This window comes from Eulemur rufifrons, chromosome 9 (genome assembly GCF_041146395.1).
Source record: "Eulemur rufifrons isolate Redbay chromosome 9, OSU_ERuf_1, whole genome shotgun sequence".
Taxonomy (NCBI): domain Eukaryota; kingdom Metazoa; phylum Chordata; class Mammalia; order Primates; family Lemuridae; genus Eulemur; species Eulemur rufifrons.
Genome location: NC_090991.1, coordinates 52951354 through 52968311, shown reverse-complemented (window position 1 = coordinate 52968311; position 16958 = coordinate 52951354). Strand labels below are relative to the sequence as shown.

At 42.2% G+C, this 16958-nt stretch overlaps 1 protein-coding gene and 1 non-coding gene across 3 annotated transcripts in view; both read right to left on the bottom strand.

The window, feature by feature from the left end:
• Nucleotides 1-16958, bottom strand: part of TNRC6C (trinucleotide repeat containing adaptor 6C) — a 129190-nt gene that overhangs the window by 55371 nt on the left and 56861 nt on the right. Inside the window, exon 4 of one of the 2 annotated variants that reach the window (XM_069482911.1) lies at nt 11996-12316. In XM_069482911.1, coding sequence (XP_069339012.1) covers nt 11996-12316 — 321 coding nt within the window. Of the gene's footprint in view, nt 1-11995; nt 12317-16958 lie in introns of those variants that run through there. The other variant, XM_069482913.1, reaches the window with a different exon arrangement.
• Nucleotides 8656-8769, bottom strand: LOC138392669 (U5 spliceosomal RNA). Its single transcript, XR_011234956.1, has one exon. It is a non-coding gene; the product is annotated as a U5 spliceosomal RNA (small nuclear RNA).

The following is a 16958-nucleotide window of genomic DNA, read 5'->3' as shown; positions in this document are numbered from 1 at the left end:
TAACTCCTGCGCTTAGGTGATCCTCCTGCCTCAGCGTCTTGAATAGCTGGGACCACAGGCACATGCCACCACACCTGGCTAATTTTTCTAATTTTTTTATAGAGATGGGAGGGGTCTCACTATATTGTCCAGGCTGGTCTTGAACTCCTGGCCTCAAGCAATCCTCCTGCCAAGGGCTCCCAAAGTACAAGGATTTACAGGCGTGAGCCACCATGCTCAGCCTTGAATGATTCTTATAAATACTTGACAGTAGTTTGCTAGTAATATAAGACTAATGATACTTAAATTTTCAGTAATTTTTGAAGGCAATGTTAAGATTAAGCTTAGGCTGCCATGTTGACTAGCAACCAACTTAACTGAAGTTATTTGCAAAAATACTGGGTTATCAATTCTGACAAACTAGTAGAAAAGGAACTGTTATCTTAAAATCTTTTTTATTTATGAAAAAAATTACAACTGAGACAACAAATCTACACTAAATATAGTTCCCCCTTCAAAGATAAGTTGAACCACAGAAGTCAATTGGAGCAATGGTATTTTACTTAAAAAGAAACAAAAAAACCAAGCAGCTGTACTGTCTCATTTCCTCTACTTCCACAGTCCCTCAAGGTTCCTGGGATAAGCTACAGCCTTCCGCCACCTTGTGGCAGGCACATCCCTGTCACAGGAGAGGAGCAGGGGCCCGGGCAGCAGCCCAGCAGGGCCCGTTGGAGTTTCAGGCTGCAGATACTGACTTCCATGTTTGGCTCCCACTACTGGACATACTGCTATTCCTTTCTCCTTTTCCCTATTTCAGCTGTTCTCTTATTCCTTATTTCTTGGTTCTCCATCAAAATAACCCAGGTATCCAAAAATCAATTTTACTAAAAATTCAGTGGAGGTACATGGAGGAAAAAAGTACATAAAAATAAACAAAAGTTGTATGTTTTATACTTATTCTACCACTTAAAACTCTCTTCCCAAGTGCAGGTTCTAGGTATCTCCCTGAAAACTATAAATACAAAAACCAAAAACTAGGGACTATACCACAACTGAGCGATTTCCATATGCTTTCAGTTCTGTTCTTCTGAATCCCTAAATGTGTCCTCTTCCTCCTGCTCACCACCACCACCATCAGCACTACAACCACGTATTCTTTTAATCAGAAACTAGGATTTATTCCAGAAATGAAAATGTAAAAAGGCTATTATTATTCTCTTTATGTTTGACACACACCATTCATCTCAGGAGAATTTTATGACTTTGAAAGTATTTAAATAACATGCTTTTCAGAAAACAAAGTCTCTTGACTATGTCATTAATTCACAAATCCTACGTAGTCTAAAAGACTGAACCATGTGAAAAAAAAATCTGTGAAGTGACTGACTTCAAGGAGCAGGCATTCTGAAATGAATAAAATTCTGAAACGGAGCCAAGACTAAATTCTCTTGTAGGTATTCTAGACTCTCCTGTTCAGCACAGGAATTTTCAAAGGCTAAAATCCATATATCTGACATGTAGCAAGTCTGAATTTATAAATGAGAGTGTTCATATTCATGACATCACATGCTTGATAGCACTTTGAAATCTGAAGTATTTACATACACATTGGCTTAACTGAACCCTATAAACAAATTATGCCCATTTTACAGATGAGCAAAGAGAGGCTCAGAGAGGTGAAGTGACTCTGTCAGGGTTTGTAACTAATAAGCAGTTAAGGACTGAACTGAAATCTGTGTTTTCAGCATAAAATCCTAGTGCCCTTTCCACACCACACCATTCTATTATCAAATATTTTTCCCCTTAAAAAAGCCTTAAGAGGCCAGGCGTGGTGGCTCACGCCTGAAATCCTAGCACTCTGGGAGGCCGAGGCGGGAGGATCGCTTGAGGTCAGGAGTTCGAGACCAGCCTGAACAAGAGTGAGACCCCGTCTCTACTAAAAAAAAGAAAGAAATTAACTGGACAACTAAAAATATATAGAAAATATTAGCCGGGCATGGTGGTACATGCCTGTAGTCCCAGCTACTTGCGAGGCTGAGGTGGGAGGATTGCTTAAGCCCAGGAGTTTGATGTTGCTGTGAGCTAGGCTGATGCCACGGCACTCTAGCCCGGGCAACAGAGCGAGACTCTGTCTCCAAGAAAACCCCAAAAAACCTTAAGAAAAAAATGAAGGTCCTGTAAAATGGTAAGTTCTCTTCTGCTGTTCAAATGATTTACACAGCCTATAAATAGGTGTCTCTATAAAAATCTAAGCAACATAACTGACTTAAGTGATTAAATTAAAAAGGATTACATAATAGCATGGTTTAAAGAGAAAAGGTTTCCTTTGTTTTTAACTTCCAAAATATTGCCATATAAAGATAAAATTTCCAGTAAAAGTATTTAACAAAGAGCTTCCAAAAGCCACAGTAAGCAAAATTTTAACTAGGTGTCAGATTAGTCAGATAGGAAAGTGTGGACAAGATTTATTCAGAAGTGTGCTGATGTTTCATTGGAACTAACGCAAACAGTAAGTGCGTCCATTCTTTATCACAGTTCTTTCAACTGAAATTACAAAATAATAAATTATACATTATAAAAAATAATTGCCAAAGCTTTCAAGAGTTGACAGTATATGTTTACTAATGCTTACTGATAACACAAGTTCCCGACTGCTTGGTTTTCAGGGGCAGAATCAATGTCACAACTGTTCTCAGCTTGTGAGAACCAAAGATGCCTCCCTGTCCACTGCCTTTACTATGTGTAAAAACCGCAGTGAAAAACTACTTCGAATTCAGAATTCCTGTCTGGACAGACTCCCAAACATTTCATCTGTCAACCAGTATAAATGCAAGGAATTGTGAAATGCAGAACAGTAAAAGATTTACTGGAAAGATGAATAATGTCCAAAAGAATAAGCTTTTTGTTGCCTGTGTTTCTCTTCAAAACGGCAGTAAAACGGAATTGCCTCCTCAAGGTTAAGAACCTATTAAATAAATAAACTGGCGTAAAGTCAGCTTGCTTCCTAATTTAGGAGGGCCTGCCCCTGCTAACCCCTAGAGAGAAACCACGGTGGGCAATGCCATGGTCAAGTGTACTCGCGCAGCAGATCTTTAGCAAACAGCTCTTTTCCAAGACGCCATTTTATCCAATCTGAACCGCAGCCAAGAGCTGGGGACGCGGAGCCACCACTCACATGCTGGAATGTCATGTCACAAGCTGACTCAGGAGAAGCAGTTGCTACTGGCTCTGAATCTGTTCAGTTTCTCCTGCTCTATGTGGGGCTGACGGGTGAGGAAATACCTGCAGAAGGTGCCGCCCAACCCTCGCAGGAGCCTCCTCGCCTGCACAGCTGCCTCTAGCTTGCATCTAGCTTCGCCCCGGCTCTCACTCCAACATGTCGGCTGGGTCCGCGAGAGCTGCCTCCTGTGGAGCTGCCAGGGAGCTGCCAGGAAGCTCCCGGGGCAACCCCAGGCGCCCGTGGCCGCGAGCCGGGCAGGGCTGGGCAATGCCCTTTCCACTCGAGGAGGTATCCGATTCATCCCTTAGACTAGGGGTGGGGGCATCGGCAGATGGGATCTTACAGCTTTGATTACCTAATTGCAGCTGACACTAAACCGATCTTCCTTCCTCTTTACATTCTTTAAATTGTCGCAAACGTTTTTACTTCAGGACCCAGTTACAATTAGCACTGCGGCCACTTCTCTACGTTTTTTTTGAAAGTCAGCCGAAATAACAGCATATTGCCTATTGGCTGCAGGCAAATGAACGGCTGCTCTTGCGTCCTGTCCTGCCTTTGTTTTCCATCTCTTCTTTGCCTTTTCCTACACAGCCCCTAAACATTTGGCATGCCGACACTAGCCGTAATGTGCTAAATGAGCCCCATATGGAAATTGGCAAGTGTCCAACTTCTTAATTACTTTTCTGCCTCTATCTAAAAGAGATCAAAGTAGCCAACACTGCTGCATATTAATCAAAGCCTCTGTTTATAAATGTACAAAGCAGCCACCAAAACAATACATTGTTCTGCCTTTAGCATAAGGAAAGAGTTTTTTTAAAAAGATAAAAGCTCTCAAGTGTTTCAAGCTAGAGTTATCCTGCAGACTTGCAAAAACAGTCTGAACAGAAAATGAAATGATAAAGTGGCTCTCTTTGTAAGCTCAGTGGAAAGTACTATATTTACACACTAACACTCATCCTTCCAGTTAAGATATTTTGCCACTTGGCTAAATGAGCTCCCCTCTAAATCAATACATTAACTTAAAAATCCACTTCCCCTCTATGATCTTATGAGAAGGCCAATGTTCCATTTGCCTGTAATAGTCTTTATTTAAAGAGAACCTGGAACCAGGGCTGGGACGCACCCTGGCCTGTCTACCTTGCAGAAGCCTAGTGACAGCTGACTGTGTCTCTCTGGCTACTGCCAGTAACGGGAGGAGATGAATGTTCTCCCACAAAGCTGAACCCCACCTACCACTCAGTACTCTCGCTGCCCTGGTTCTCTGTGCCCTCTGGAGCTGCCCGAGGCAGTGGGCTCCTGGGTTCTCAGGCCAGCCTTTTGGTAGCTGAAATGCTCGCAGGCTGCAGCGGCAGCTCTGCACTGGGCTCCTCTCAGCTGCTCTCCAGTCCTTTCAGGACCTTTCTAGGCCTGCTCTGCCCTGCCTGCATGACAGCCCGTGTTTTCCCTGAGGGATGGCAGCCACAGGATCCACCTACAGTGCGGTTACAGCATCAACCATTAACGGCAATGAGCAGCTTGAGGCTGGAAAAGTTCATTTTGAATTGGTAGCCCATCGACAGCCTGCTTTTACCTTAAACTTGATTTTTTTTCAAACAAAATAGTTAACTTTATTCACACCTTTCAAAGTAAAAGCAGTATTAACTATAAGCTAAAAGCAACACGTAGTTCTTAGAAAATACAACCCAAAATTCCTGTTGCCTGAGCTTTGTCATTTATGCTTTTTAAAAGAGGTTGTCCATGTGACTTTTTTTAAGCTCTGGCGAAACAGCATCTCCTGTATTCTGTCACTCACAAGTTTCCTGAGGCAGAAGACTTTACCTTTCTTTTGTTCTCCATATCCAAGAACACGCAGGTTACCTTTGAGCAACAGATTTCCTTTTTGCCACCTGTCTTCTGTTCTTGGCTCATAACGCTGATTTATGCAGGGGCAGATGCACACGTGTGAGGTTTTTGGCTACCTATGCTCCTTGTTTTTTCTCCACAGCCATAAAGAACAAATGAATGCTTTTTTTCTTTCTGTTTCTCTTGATGATCTTTGGAGGCTTTCCTAATTTCCCTGTAGCACCATTACCATGGAGGTTTGATACTGGTGGATAGCTATCAGTGTCTTTTCTGGTTTGTTCAGATTTTTCCTTTACATCGTTCACAGGTAGTGCCGGCAGGGCTGCGTCCTGGGCCTCCACGCCCCTGCGCCCTGCACCTTCAGGGACCTGTGCACCTGTGGTTCCGCCTCCTCTCGCGCAGTGGGCTCAGCGGAGAGCAGGAACAGCAGGAAACATGGCCCGGGCACACTGGGTGCCAGCCCCCTCGCACCTGACAACTCTGCCGAGCAGGATTCCTCGACACTCTTCTGCGCCTACAGGACAGAGGTGAGGTTCCTCAGCCCGACGCCACATTTAAAGATCAGCCTATAGGGAGCAGGGTCCGGGTGGGGCAGCCCTGTCCCTGCGGGAGGCCTCTTCCCTCCCCTTAAACTTGATTAAGTTTCACTTCAACATCAGCATAATTAAACATCAAAAGTATCCAGGATTTATTTATTTATCTTTGAGACAGGGTCTTGCTCTGTTGCCCAGGCTAGAGAGCAGTATTTATTTTTGCATGCAAGTATGAGAAGTCCTGGTTACCTTGGAAATGGGATAAATGTTGACTTCAACATAATGCTACAAAACCAGCGAAGCCTCTCTGTGACACTCAGCGCTAATGTGGTGATGGCGAGAAGCCGACACTAAGGGGGTGGCTGAACCTGACGTGAGGTAGGAGACAAGAGCAAGAGTGTAAATCGGGCTGTTCTCTGGGGAACCTGTGGCCCAGCCAAAGTTCAACTGGTCCTCAAACACAGGCTGTTATGATCACATGATAAAGCATGTGTGGGTCACTGGAAACTAATGCTACCTACACTTGTAACCGTTCCAAAGAGTCAACTCCATTTTTGTCCTTATTGCCTCTCCACACGTTTCCACCTGCCTGTCACAGAACAGAGCACCACCACTGAGCACCCGGCTGACAGTGAAGAGTTGTGCTCCAAGTGTCTGCAGGGTGCATTTCTGTACCTGGACAGCTGGGTGCAGAGATAGGATCACCTGACATTTAGGTAAATCCTGCCAAACCCACCACAGAGGTTGTGTCTGTTTATATTCCTGCCAACAGCAAAGCAGAGTTGCCCCTTCCCAGACTCACTGGCCACCGGTCATGGTTCTCAGGCCTTGAGAAGATATGTGTAAAGCACTTGGACCTAGCAAATGGTAAGCACTCAATCAATAGTACTGTTGTTATTACAAAAGAGGGATATTAATAAGATTTTCAAGTTTTGACAATTTGGTAAGTGAAAAGTGGCCCATCACTGCTGTTTTCACTTACTTTTTCCCCAATCGTAAGTAATACTTTCAATACGTTTAGGACTCATGTGTAGTATTAATATTTCCAAGATCTGCCTGTTCACATTCATTGCCCAGTTTTGCGCTGTACTATTTTTCTTGTTCATTTGTAGGAACGCTTGATATTTTTGAGATATTTACCCTTTGCTATGTACATTGTAAATATTTCCTCTCAGACTTTATTTATGGTCTTGTATAAAAGTTTTAATTTTTTTTACAAATTTGTCAGCCTTTATTTTCATGGCTTATTAAGAGAAAATTTCATTCCAAGATGTGGAACACATTCTACGTCACCTTTCAGGAGCTCTGCTATCTGTTGTGTAAGGGCTTTCTAGCTGTCAGTGCTGATCTGAGCCACCACTTTCTCAGGGATGTGCAAGGCCACATCAAGACAACCCAGTCTCCATGTACACACCTGGGTTTTTTCTTGGTCTCTCTACGGTACTGTGTGGATCCATCTGTTTACTCTTGCCCCAGGAATGTGCTGTTAAAATCACTAGAGGATCACAGCTCCATTTGATAGCTCATTATTCTTTTTCAAAATTTTCTTGGCTATTCTATTCACAAACATTTGCCCTTGTAGATGAACTTTAGAATTAGCCCATCAAGTTCCAAAAGCAACTTGCTGGAACAGCTTTAAATTTGAATTTGATTCTATTATTACCATAAGCTTTTGTGCCAGTTTATTACTACTATTTAGTAACACTAGCAACCAACTTTTCCAGCCCTATAACCGCCTGCTGCACCCTCACATTCTGCCCCTTGCCACAGTGACCTCCTGCAATTACCCAGACTTACATTGGTGGGGCCACGTCTCTGTGCGTGCAGGTCGAGACACCTGTGGTGCCCTTTCCCCTGCTTTGCACAGCACAGCTAATCCAACACTCAGCTCATGTCACCTCCCAGGAAAGCCTTCCTCAGCGGTCCCCCATCTGCAGTCTGGGTTAGTTTTCCTTTCCACGTGTGTTCACGGCACTCTCCGTTCACCTCTGTCACAACATCTATGAACTACTTACTCACTCACTGGTCATTCCAGAACACTCTACTTGGGAATTGTGTGTTCCTGACACAGGGTCTTTGACATTCAGTAGGCATTCTAAAAATGCTTTGCTCAAGAAATTAATAAAGACACATATGACAAAACTAAAGTTCTGAAGGATTAGCATCTCCCTGCTCTTCTCAGTGTGGTGCTGCTCTCTTGACCTTCTGATATAGTAAGGAAAGGAAAAAGATAATGAAAAAGTATTAAGCTAGTGCACTGGTTTGTCTAAGAAATGGCAAAACAGGGTGGAAATCTTCTATATGAATAAGCTTGACAGATTAGTGTAAATCACAAGGTGAATCATAACAAAACCTTGAGCGCCAGTCGAATCTGCTGACTTCCATCCTATGGGGAAGCACGTGGCACATAAAGGAAAGAATGATTAAATCAATGTCAGGCTAGGGCTCTCTCCTAACTCCACCAGTTGTCTTGTACTACAATAGTATATCAATTTTATTTATACTTACAATGCTAAAAACTCCACAAATTCAAATTTTAACTCTTAAAACTTTCCCATTTCTACTCCTGTATCATTTAATTTTATCCACAAATCCTCTCTGTTTACTAGAATGGGCACAAGCACTTTCCATTAATGCGGCAGGGACTGCAACAATCCACCTCCACACGGGAAGGTGGGCAAATGGCCAGATGCTCAGAGGTGAGGAAACCAGGACACTCTGCAACTTTTAATTAATTATTTTTTTGGGGACAGGGTCCTGCTCTGTAGTACAGTGGCATCAGCCTAGCTCACAACAACCTCAAACTCCTAGGCTCAACCGATCCTCCTGCCTCAGCCTCCTGAGTAGCTGGGACTACAGGCATAAGCCACTATGTCTGGGTAATTTTTTTATTTTTTGTAGAGACAGGGTCTCGCTATGTTGCTCAGGCTGGTCTCGAACTCCTGGCCTCGAGATCCTCGTGCCTCAGCCTTCCAAAGTGTGGGATTACAGATGTGAGCCACCATGCCCAGCACCACGCAACTTTTTTTTTTTTTAACTTGGACGGGAAGCAGGTTTTTTTTTTTTTTTTTTCTACCAATAGCCCTGCAAATAAAGGGCCTCAAAAATTGGGTTAAGACCCAGAATTGTTCCTCTCAACGAAAATCTTTAGTAAAAGGCAAAAGATTTATATGATCTGAAGAGAAACCAGAGTATACTATGCAACTTTTTAAAACTATGATAAAGGTGATTCAAACTCCATCAGTTCCTTCCAGGGATATTTAAAATTCTTTAATCTTTGCTAAGCACACTAAAACATGGGGGGAGGAAGAGTTCACACACTTGGGAAAAACACGGAAATTAATGTGCTGTGCTAAAATAATTCCCAGTTTCACTTTTCTTTTCAGTAGAAATGGTGTGCTGTTAAATTCTTAAGGATTACTCACCTGCTTCCTGCTTGGTTAATTCAATCTTAGTTCTGCTGAACCAGCATTCATTTTTCTTAATTTAACTGTACAGTTAGAGGAATGTAATCACAAATGAAACTGTATTTTTTATTTTAGTGTAGAATTGTCTATAGGAGTAAAACCTGTTTATTACACAGATACAAATACAATGAAAATCTATGTATTACTTAAAAAAAGTTATAAGACCTTTTATTTCAAGGAGTATCTAAAAGAAATTTCACTGCAACTAGAAATCTGGTTACTCTTCTGGAATACACTAATAGAATTTCACCTGGATATGAATTCATTAAAAAACTTATACCATGAAAATGAAAAGTTTGCAGAATACTTCAACCCTAGGAAGAACTGAAATTTCAAAATATACCGAAGCCACAAAGTGATGAGAAAGCTTTATTGCAATGTTTTAGAATTTAGTCATTTAAAGATTGTGAGGTTTTTAAAAAAGTACTCTGTTTCATAACAGTGTTTCAAAGATGGGTATGTATTTGTTGCATATTTCAAAGTCTCACAAGTCCCACATTAACAATTACCATCTGCATCTACTGAACACTTACTACTGCAAGGCCTTGTGCTGAGTATAAAGCAAATACCTCATCTTCAAAATCCTATCAAGTATTACAGAAACCTCTTCATTTTATAGATGAGGAGTCAAAAGTACAGGAAAGAAAGTGATTTGGTCAAGGTCACCCAGGAGGTTGTGGGTCTGGAAAGTGGATAAGCCCGTCTCTTGGCCACTCTGGCATACTGCCTCCATGCACACTGATGCTCACCTATAATCCCTGTGCCAATTCCATAACAAAATGGGATGGCGTTACAATAATGCCTTCCACTGACAAAATCAAACAAGCTCTTTGCAACACTGCTTGAGTTAGAAATTAAAGGGAAAGGACCTTAGAGATCAGAAGTCACAAGAGGTTCACATCTCTCATTTTAGACAAGAAATTGGAAGTATTAGTTGGTGGCATAACCAATACAAGCTTCCAAGTCTTCACTTACAGTTCCACTCTGCTAACCTAGCCATAAAACAGAAAGTTCAGACACTTTATAGGATATTTTCTTTCTTTCTTTTTTTTTTGAGACAGAGTCTTACTCTGTTGCCTGGGCTACAGTGCCATGGTGTCAGCCTAGCTCACAGCAACCTCAAACTACTGGACTCAAGCGATCCTCCTGCCTCAGCCTCCCAAGTAGCTGGGACTACAGGCATGCACCACCATGCCCGGCTAATTTTTTCTATATATTGTTACTTGCCCAGCTAATTTCTTTCTATTTTTAGTAGAGACAGGGTCTTGCTCTTGCTCAGGCTGGTCTCGAACTCCTGAGCTCAAATGATCCTCCCCTCTTGGCCTCCCAGAGTACTAAGATTACAGGTGTGAGCCACCGCACCCAGCCGGATATTTTCAACTTAGTTGAGAGGTGAGATTTTTATGAATAATCAGTCAAAAAATGCCAGGTTATATAATATGCAAGAGGTAAAAATTTGCATGTTGTAGACTGGCTGTATTATACCTCCAAGATCAATGAAGGTAGAGATACTAAAAGTAACCTTCATGGGGGTGGTGACAATGAACTGGAGAGAAAGAAAGGCAAAAGACAATCAAGGTGTACGTGCTTAGCTGGGTGTGGTGGCACGTGCCTGTAGTCCCAGCTACTCTGGAGGCTGAGGCAGGAGGATAACTTGAGCCTAGGAGTTGGAGGTTACAGTGAGCTATGATGATGCCACTGCACTCTAGATGTACTGGGAAAAGACTTGACACTGAGCATGGCTTATTTGAGAGAGACTAAGGAAGGAGTCCCGGTTAGAATAGAAAGTTGCCCATGGAGAATAGGAGGGAAAAAGGCTGGCTAGACAAGCCTGTGAAGTGCCTTAATAGCCAGGCAGAAAAACTGAGAGTTTGTGTTTTAGGAACTAGGTGACTAGGGCAGATTTGTGAGGGGACCTCTGATTTAACGAAAGGTAAGAATATTATTCTGAATACACTACAAAGTCATGGTTTTACAAAACATTGCTATAAATACTTTTAGGTCATTTTGGAATTATTCCCCATACTAAAAGGCAGCACAGCAAAGAAAACATGTGTTAATATAATTTGTGACATGTTTCTTTTAAATTCCAATCAAATAAGCCTCCTTGGTTATCTAATTACAGACCTGAATTTCACAACCATCAACAGATATGTTTCCATTCTAGAAACAGCACTGATTATTGGTTAAATTACGTGAGCCAAAGTTGAGAACATAAACATGGCAGCTGAACACAAATACTTTGCTCTCTTCCAAAAATTCCCTAAAACTACAATAAACAAATTTTTCAAAAGTACAAATCCATAAAGTCAAAGAGATTGGAACTGGAGCTGACAGGAGATGAAATAAGAGACATCTACATTTTGGCAGCTGGAAAGCAAATAAACAAGTGGTGATTTTTTTGGGAGCCAAGAGAAAGCAAACATCTAATTGCAGGCAAGGAAGCAATAAGAATCAGGCAGAGTAAAATCCTGGACTCCGCAGGAGCTTAAGATGAGAAGATATCAGACAGGTTTGGCTCAAAGTGTGTGACTAAGTTACAGTTAGAAACACTCATTAGAAGGCTGTCACCTTGCAAAGAATGAGTGTGTGCACTCATTACAAAGCCTAGTAAATTGAGAGAAAAGCGTTTAAAAAATTTTCACTGTAGGGTTGTGCAGCATCTGCTTTGATGGGTTCGTATAAACCTATGCCCAGACCTTTAGTTTCTGGTGAGAAACAAACTGAACTGAAGTAGCTAAAGCCATCTACAAATACATGAAAAATAATGTAAATAAATAAGGGGAAAATACAATTAAATTTTAAAATCCAACTACTGGAATGAATCTGTCTCTATTATGTCTATATAGTCAACATGGACCAAAATATGTCTATTTTTATTACGCGGCAGCAAAGCTAAAAACAGCACACCAGTTCTCAGCTCAAAAGAATGTCTAATTCTATGTGGTTTTTACCTGGTTGGAGCTTACTGGGATGATGCTGTGTTCCGGCTCCAGGCAGGGGAGGAGGGCTTACCCCTGCAGGCCCAGCACCCTGGGCTGGGCTCACACTGGTTAGAGTCCCCGTAGGCAATGGCTGACCTCTCTTCAACAGCTGCTTCTGCTCTTGCTGGCGGAAGCGTGGAGGCACCTCGCGAGGCAGGTAACGGGATGCAGCTGGCTGCTGGCCACTGGCAGATGCACGCTTGCCATTGCTGCTGCTGGAGATAGTGCTGGTGGAAGGACTGGTACCGGCAGGTTGGGGCTGGCTTGAACAGGTCTTAGTAGGTTCTGGCACTAAAAGGAACAAAACGAAAAAGAACCCAAAACTTTAGTAACATTTCTTTAAAACCCAACCCAAACCAAGGAAACTGAAATAAACTGAGAAAAAAAAAAATGGCAATGTAGTGCTTTGGAGCTAGAACTGGACTAAAGTCTAGAGTTCTAGGTTTGAGACCGAGTTTTCCTACAAAGGACGTGTGATCTTGAGATCTTGTGCCTCATCCAGAAAATGAAGGTGATAAAGATAGAGAGTAGTAGTTCTAACACCTGGCTTGCATCACAATCACCCAAAGGGCTTATTAAAGCCCAGGCTCTTGGGCCCCACTTACAGACTTTCTGATTCAGGAGACTGGTGGGGGAGGATGAACTGGGAATTTGCATTTCTGGCTAGTTTTGAGATGATGTTGATGCTGCTGGTCCCTGGACCACCCTGTGAGAACCACTGCTCTTGTTCAGTGTTTATAAAATTTATGGGATCTTCAGGTGTCCATGAATTTATATACATTTTGTTTTAATTCTGATGATAATATATGAAGTATGTTCTGGTGCACTCTGGGTTGTCTGAACAATTAAAGCTGAATATAGTCATGTGTCACATAATGACATTTCAGTCAATGACGGACTGCATATGCCACAGTGGTCCCATGAGATTGTAATGAAGCTGAAAAATTCCTATCCACACATGTGGCCTTTTGGATCCTTGAGTGCAGCCTTTTGACTGAATCCAAATTTTACAGAACAAATCCTTTTAACAAAGGGACTTCATAGCCATCATAGGACAACATATCATTCAAGTATTTGTGGTGATGCTGGTGGAAACAAACCTATACCACTGCCAGTAATATAAAAGACTATATTACTGGTTTATGTATTTACTATACTATACTTTCTATTATTTTAGAGTGTACTGCTTTTACTTATATACAAAACAGTTAACTGTAAAACAGCCTCAGGCAGGTCAGGAGACATTCTAGAAGAAGGCATTGTTATCATAGGAGATGGCAGCTCCATGTTACCTCTCCGGGAGACCTTCCAGTGGGACAAGATGTGGAGGAGGTGGAAGTGATATTGATGATCCTGACCCTGTGTAGGCCCAGGCTAATGTGTTTGTGTTTTAGTTTCTAACAAAAAATTTAAAAAGTAAAGAAAAAAAAAACAAATAACAACAACAAAAAACCTCATAGAGCAAGGATATAAGGAAAATATTTTTGTTTAGCTATACAATGTGTTTATCTTTTTAGGCTAAGTGTTATTACAAAAGAGTCAAAAAGTTAAAAAAATTAAAAAGTTTATAAAGTAAAATAATTAACAGTAGGCTAAAGTTAACTTATTATTGAAGAAAGAAAATTGTTTTTTAATAAAATTTAGTGTAGCCTAAGTGTACAGTGTTTATAAAGTTTCAGCTGGCTTCTCAGAAATATGTTAAACATAAATATAATTAACTGTTTTCATAAAGGTTGAAAGTGAAACACACTGAGAAACCAGGAGTTGTGGCAGATCACAAGCTTTTTTCAGGTGAGAGATTTTTCCTTACAGCTCTACACACTGAAGCACTAGCACATGGTTTCACAAACAGAAAAATGTCATTAAATATTTCTTCAATTAATAAAAGAAACCAGGGCCCCTGAATACCATGCAAACACAGATTGCTCAGTCTGCCCACATACTAGCTCTCACGGGAGTATTTCCAGCTGCCTGCAATGCTAATGGCTGGCGGTCTGCAGGTCATCCTGTACCCCAACGGAAGGGAAGAGGAGCCTTGCTCAGCAAAGCAACAAGACAGAAGGAACCAGGAATTCTGACCCAGTTGAGCTGTACTTCTGGGTCTTTTATATGATGTAGTGATAAATCTTCTCTGGTGTAAGCCAGTACTTTTTGGATCCTTGGAACTGGCAGCCACCTAACATAATCTCAAATGGTAAGTGGAAGATCTCAAAATTTGGATCTATTCCAATACAGGTAAATCAAATGGGCACTTTTTGACTGCTATACCCTCTTTTCGGATCTAAATTTCTAAATCTATTACTGCCCAAAGAAATAGGATATCAAAGTCATCTTTTTTTTTTTTTTTTTTTTTTAGACAGGGTCCTGCTCTGTTGCCTGAGCTAGAGTGCAGTGGCATCAGGCATCATCATAGCTCACTGCAGCCTCAAACTCCTGGACTCCAGCGATCCTCCCGCCTGAGCCTCCCAAAGTGCTGGGATTGCAGGTGTGACCACCATGTCTGGGCTTAAAGCAATACTCATGTACCTCTTCTTCAAACAGACCTGAATCTAAGGACATCCAAAATGATAAAGGCTCATACAGAAATCTACCTTTTTACGTACCAGTGTTTTCACACAGCAAGAGAACACAGGAAGGCAATGGGAATTTTAGCTTGATTTTGTTTATGGATCGTCAACAAACCAACTGTTCTATTTTAAAAAATCAAGACTGCAGCAATTTAATAACCACATAGCTAATAAAAACTCAGCAAGATGGAAATTTTGGTTACTCTTTGCCGGACAACTTTTCACCTTCTTAAAAAATGAGGGTGACATCTGCTGGTGAAAAGGTAGATGTTAACTCTACATAAGAAAGCAACAGTCTTTTAAAACAATTTTCTTTCCAAGAAATAATTTTCCGCTTTTAGCTAAAAATTTTTCAGTAGCACTGTTATAATAGGGCCGAATAGTTTATAAATTCCTACTATTGTTTTTCCAAACCGACTGGCTACAGTATGGACAGGAAATTCAGACTGTCCCTTCAGGGCTCTGAGGACTTTATTTAGAAGGAGAACCTTTTCAAACTTTTATACTATTTAATATATTAATCATCTCTCAGAGGCCAAGAGAGGAGGACTGTGCCGTTGACCTGTCTCCTTAGCTCCCAGCTGGGCCCTCGGCCTCCTCAAGCCCGTCCTGTCCTCCTCTTCCCTGGCCACTTTGCACTGGCTGGCCGGTCTCTCTGACACTGGAGGCCCCCGACATTCCTTCCTGCGACTATGCTATCCACACTTCCCTATCATTCCAACCTTCAGTCTGGTTTCCAGACGGCCTGACACTGCCATACAGAGTCTCCGAAACAGTGACGAGCTCAACTATCTACTTATGTGAGTGTAAGTCCCCACTGCTACTAAGAATTCCTCTTACTAATCTGATGTGGACTGCCAAAATTCCCTTGTAAGTGTTTAAAACTTTTCCTGTTCTTTGAAACCCCGCTACCACCTCACTTCCTCTCTCAGCCTATGACCTTCTAGGTACTCATTCATTAGACAAATACCACGGCTTTCTACAGCCCGGCTGCACTTCTAGGCTGGGGCTGTGTCGGTGAACAAACGAGAAATTCCTGTTCATATGGAGCTCACATCTCAGCAGGGGAAATGTAAACGATAAACATGATGTATAAGTAAGATATGTGGGTCACCAGAAGGTGCTAAGTGCTGTGAAAAAAGGAAAGCAGGGCAAGTAAATCAGGGATCCACCTGCCATTCTCTCTCCCCCGCCCCAGGGTGTCAGCACCCTCACCTCTCCACCTGGCCTCTCCTTATTTAGAAAAGACATAATGAGTGCCTATTTTGTGCCAGGCACTGGGAATGCTGAGGAAAATAAACGATACGGCCCCTGTCCTTATAGTTGCTAACATAGTAATAGATGGACTTTATCTTGAAAATGATTCCACAAATACACAATCACAAATTGTGGTAAGCATAAGAAAAGTAATGGTGGGAAAAGAGAACCTAATTTAGTTTGGAGACTCAAAAAGCTTCATGAGGAAGTGACAATAAAGCTGCAACAGGGTGTTGGTGTTGGCCAGGTGAAGTGCACGTGTGCGTGTGCTGTGCCTGCGAGCTCGTTCCCACCGGCCAAGGCAGTGCATGGCAAGGCCCTGACATGGGAAAGAGCTTCTCGCCTCCAGGGACTTGAACAAGGCTGGTAGGGCTGGAGCGAGTACCTGAGGGGCAGAGCTGGCTGACATGAGGCTGGAAACGTAGGCACAGACCTTGTAAGGATTTTGGGTTGTATTACTTGGCCAGTAGCTGGGAGAGTACTCAGGGGCAGCTTGGTGGACCGACACTCCGTGGTGTTCCTGTCCTGGCTGTAGCACATGAAGAAGTGCAGAGCCTCCAGTTTTTCAGGGAGAAACTCTAGGGACAGTCTCCTATGATTGCAAACCCATGGATGGTCAAGTGGCTGTGATGGTCACTGGTTGTCTAAACTCAACAAGCACTTAAAACCTGTTGAGGCTCCCTGGGACCGTGTGCAAGCTCTAGAACCATGTGATCCTGTCTGGCACTACCTTCCCAGGGAAGGGAGGCAGCATGGCAGCAGCCTCCTTGTTCAACTCTGCAACTTGTGCAGGAACACAGCTTGGGAAAAGAAGTTTCCTACTAAGATCCACCTACTTTCTCAGCTGCAACTGAACAGAGCAGGGGAACATGGGGTACCCAAGTGTACTGAGCTGTTTCCATCTTATTTAATTACCCAAGTTATACTACCAAGATAGTCTTTTCTTTAAAAATTTATTCGGAAATATTTAAGATGTACAAAAAGGCATAAAGATCAAACAATCAAAAAACCTCCATGTACCCAATCTCCAGCTTCAGAAATAAAATGTCACCAATTCCACCAAAGCCCTGCCCATCTTCCCCTCCACGGCTGTATATTCCGCCTTCCCC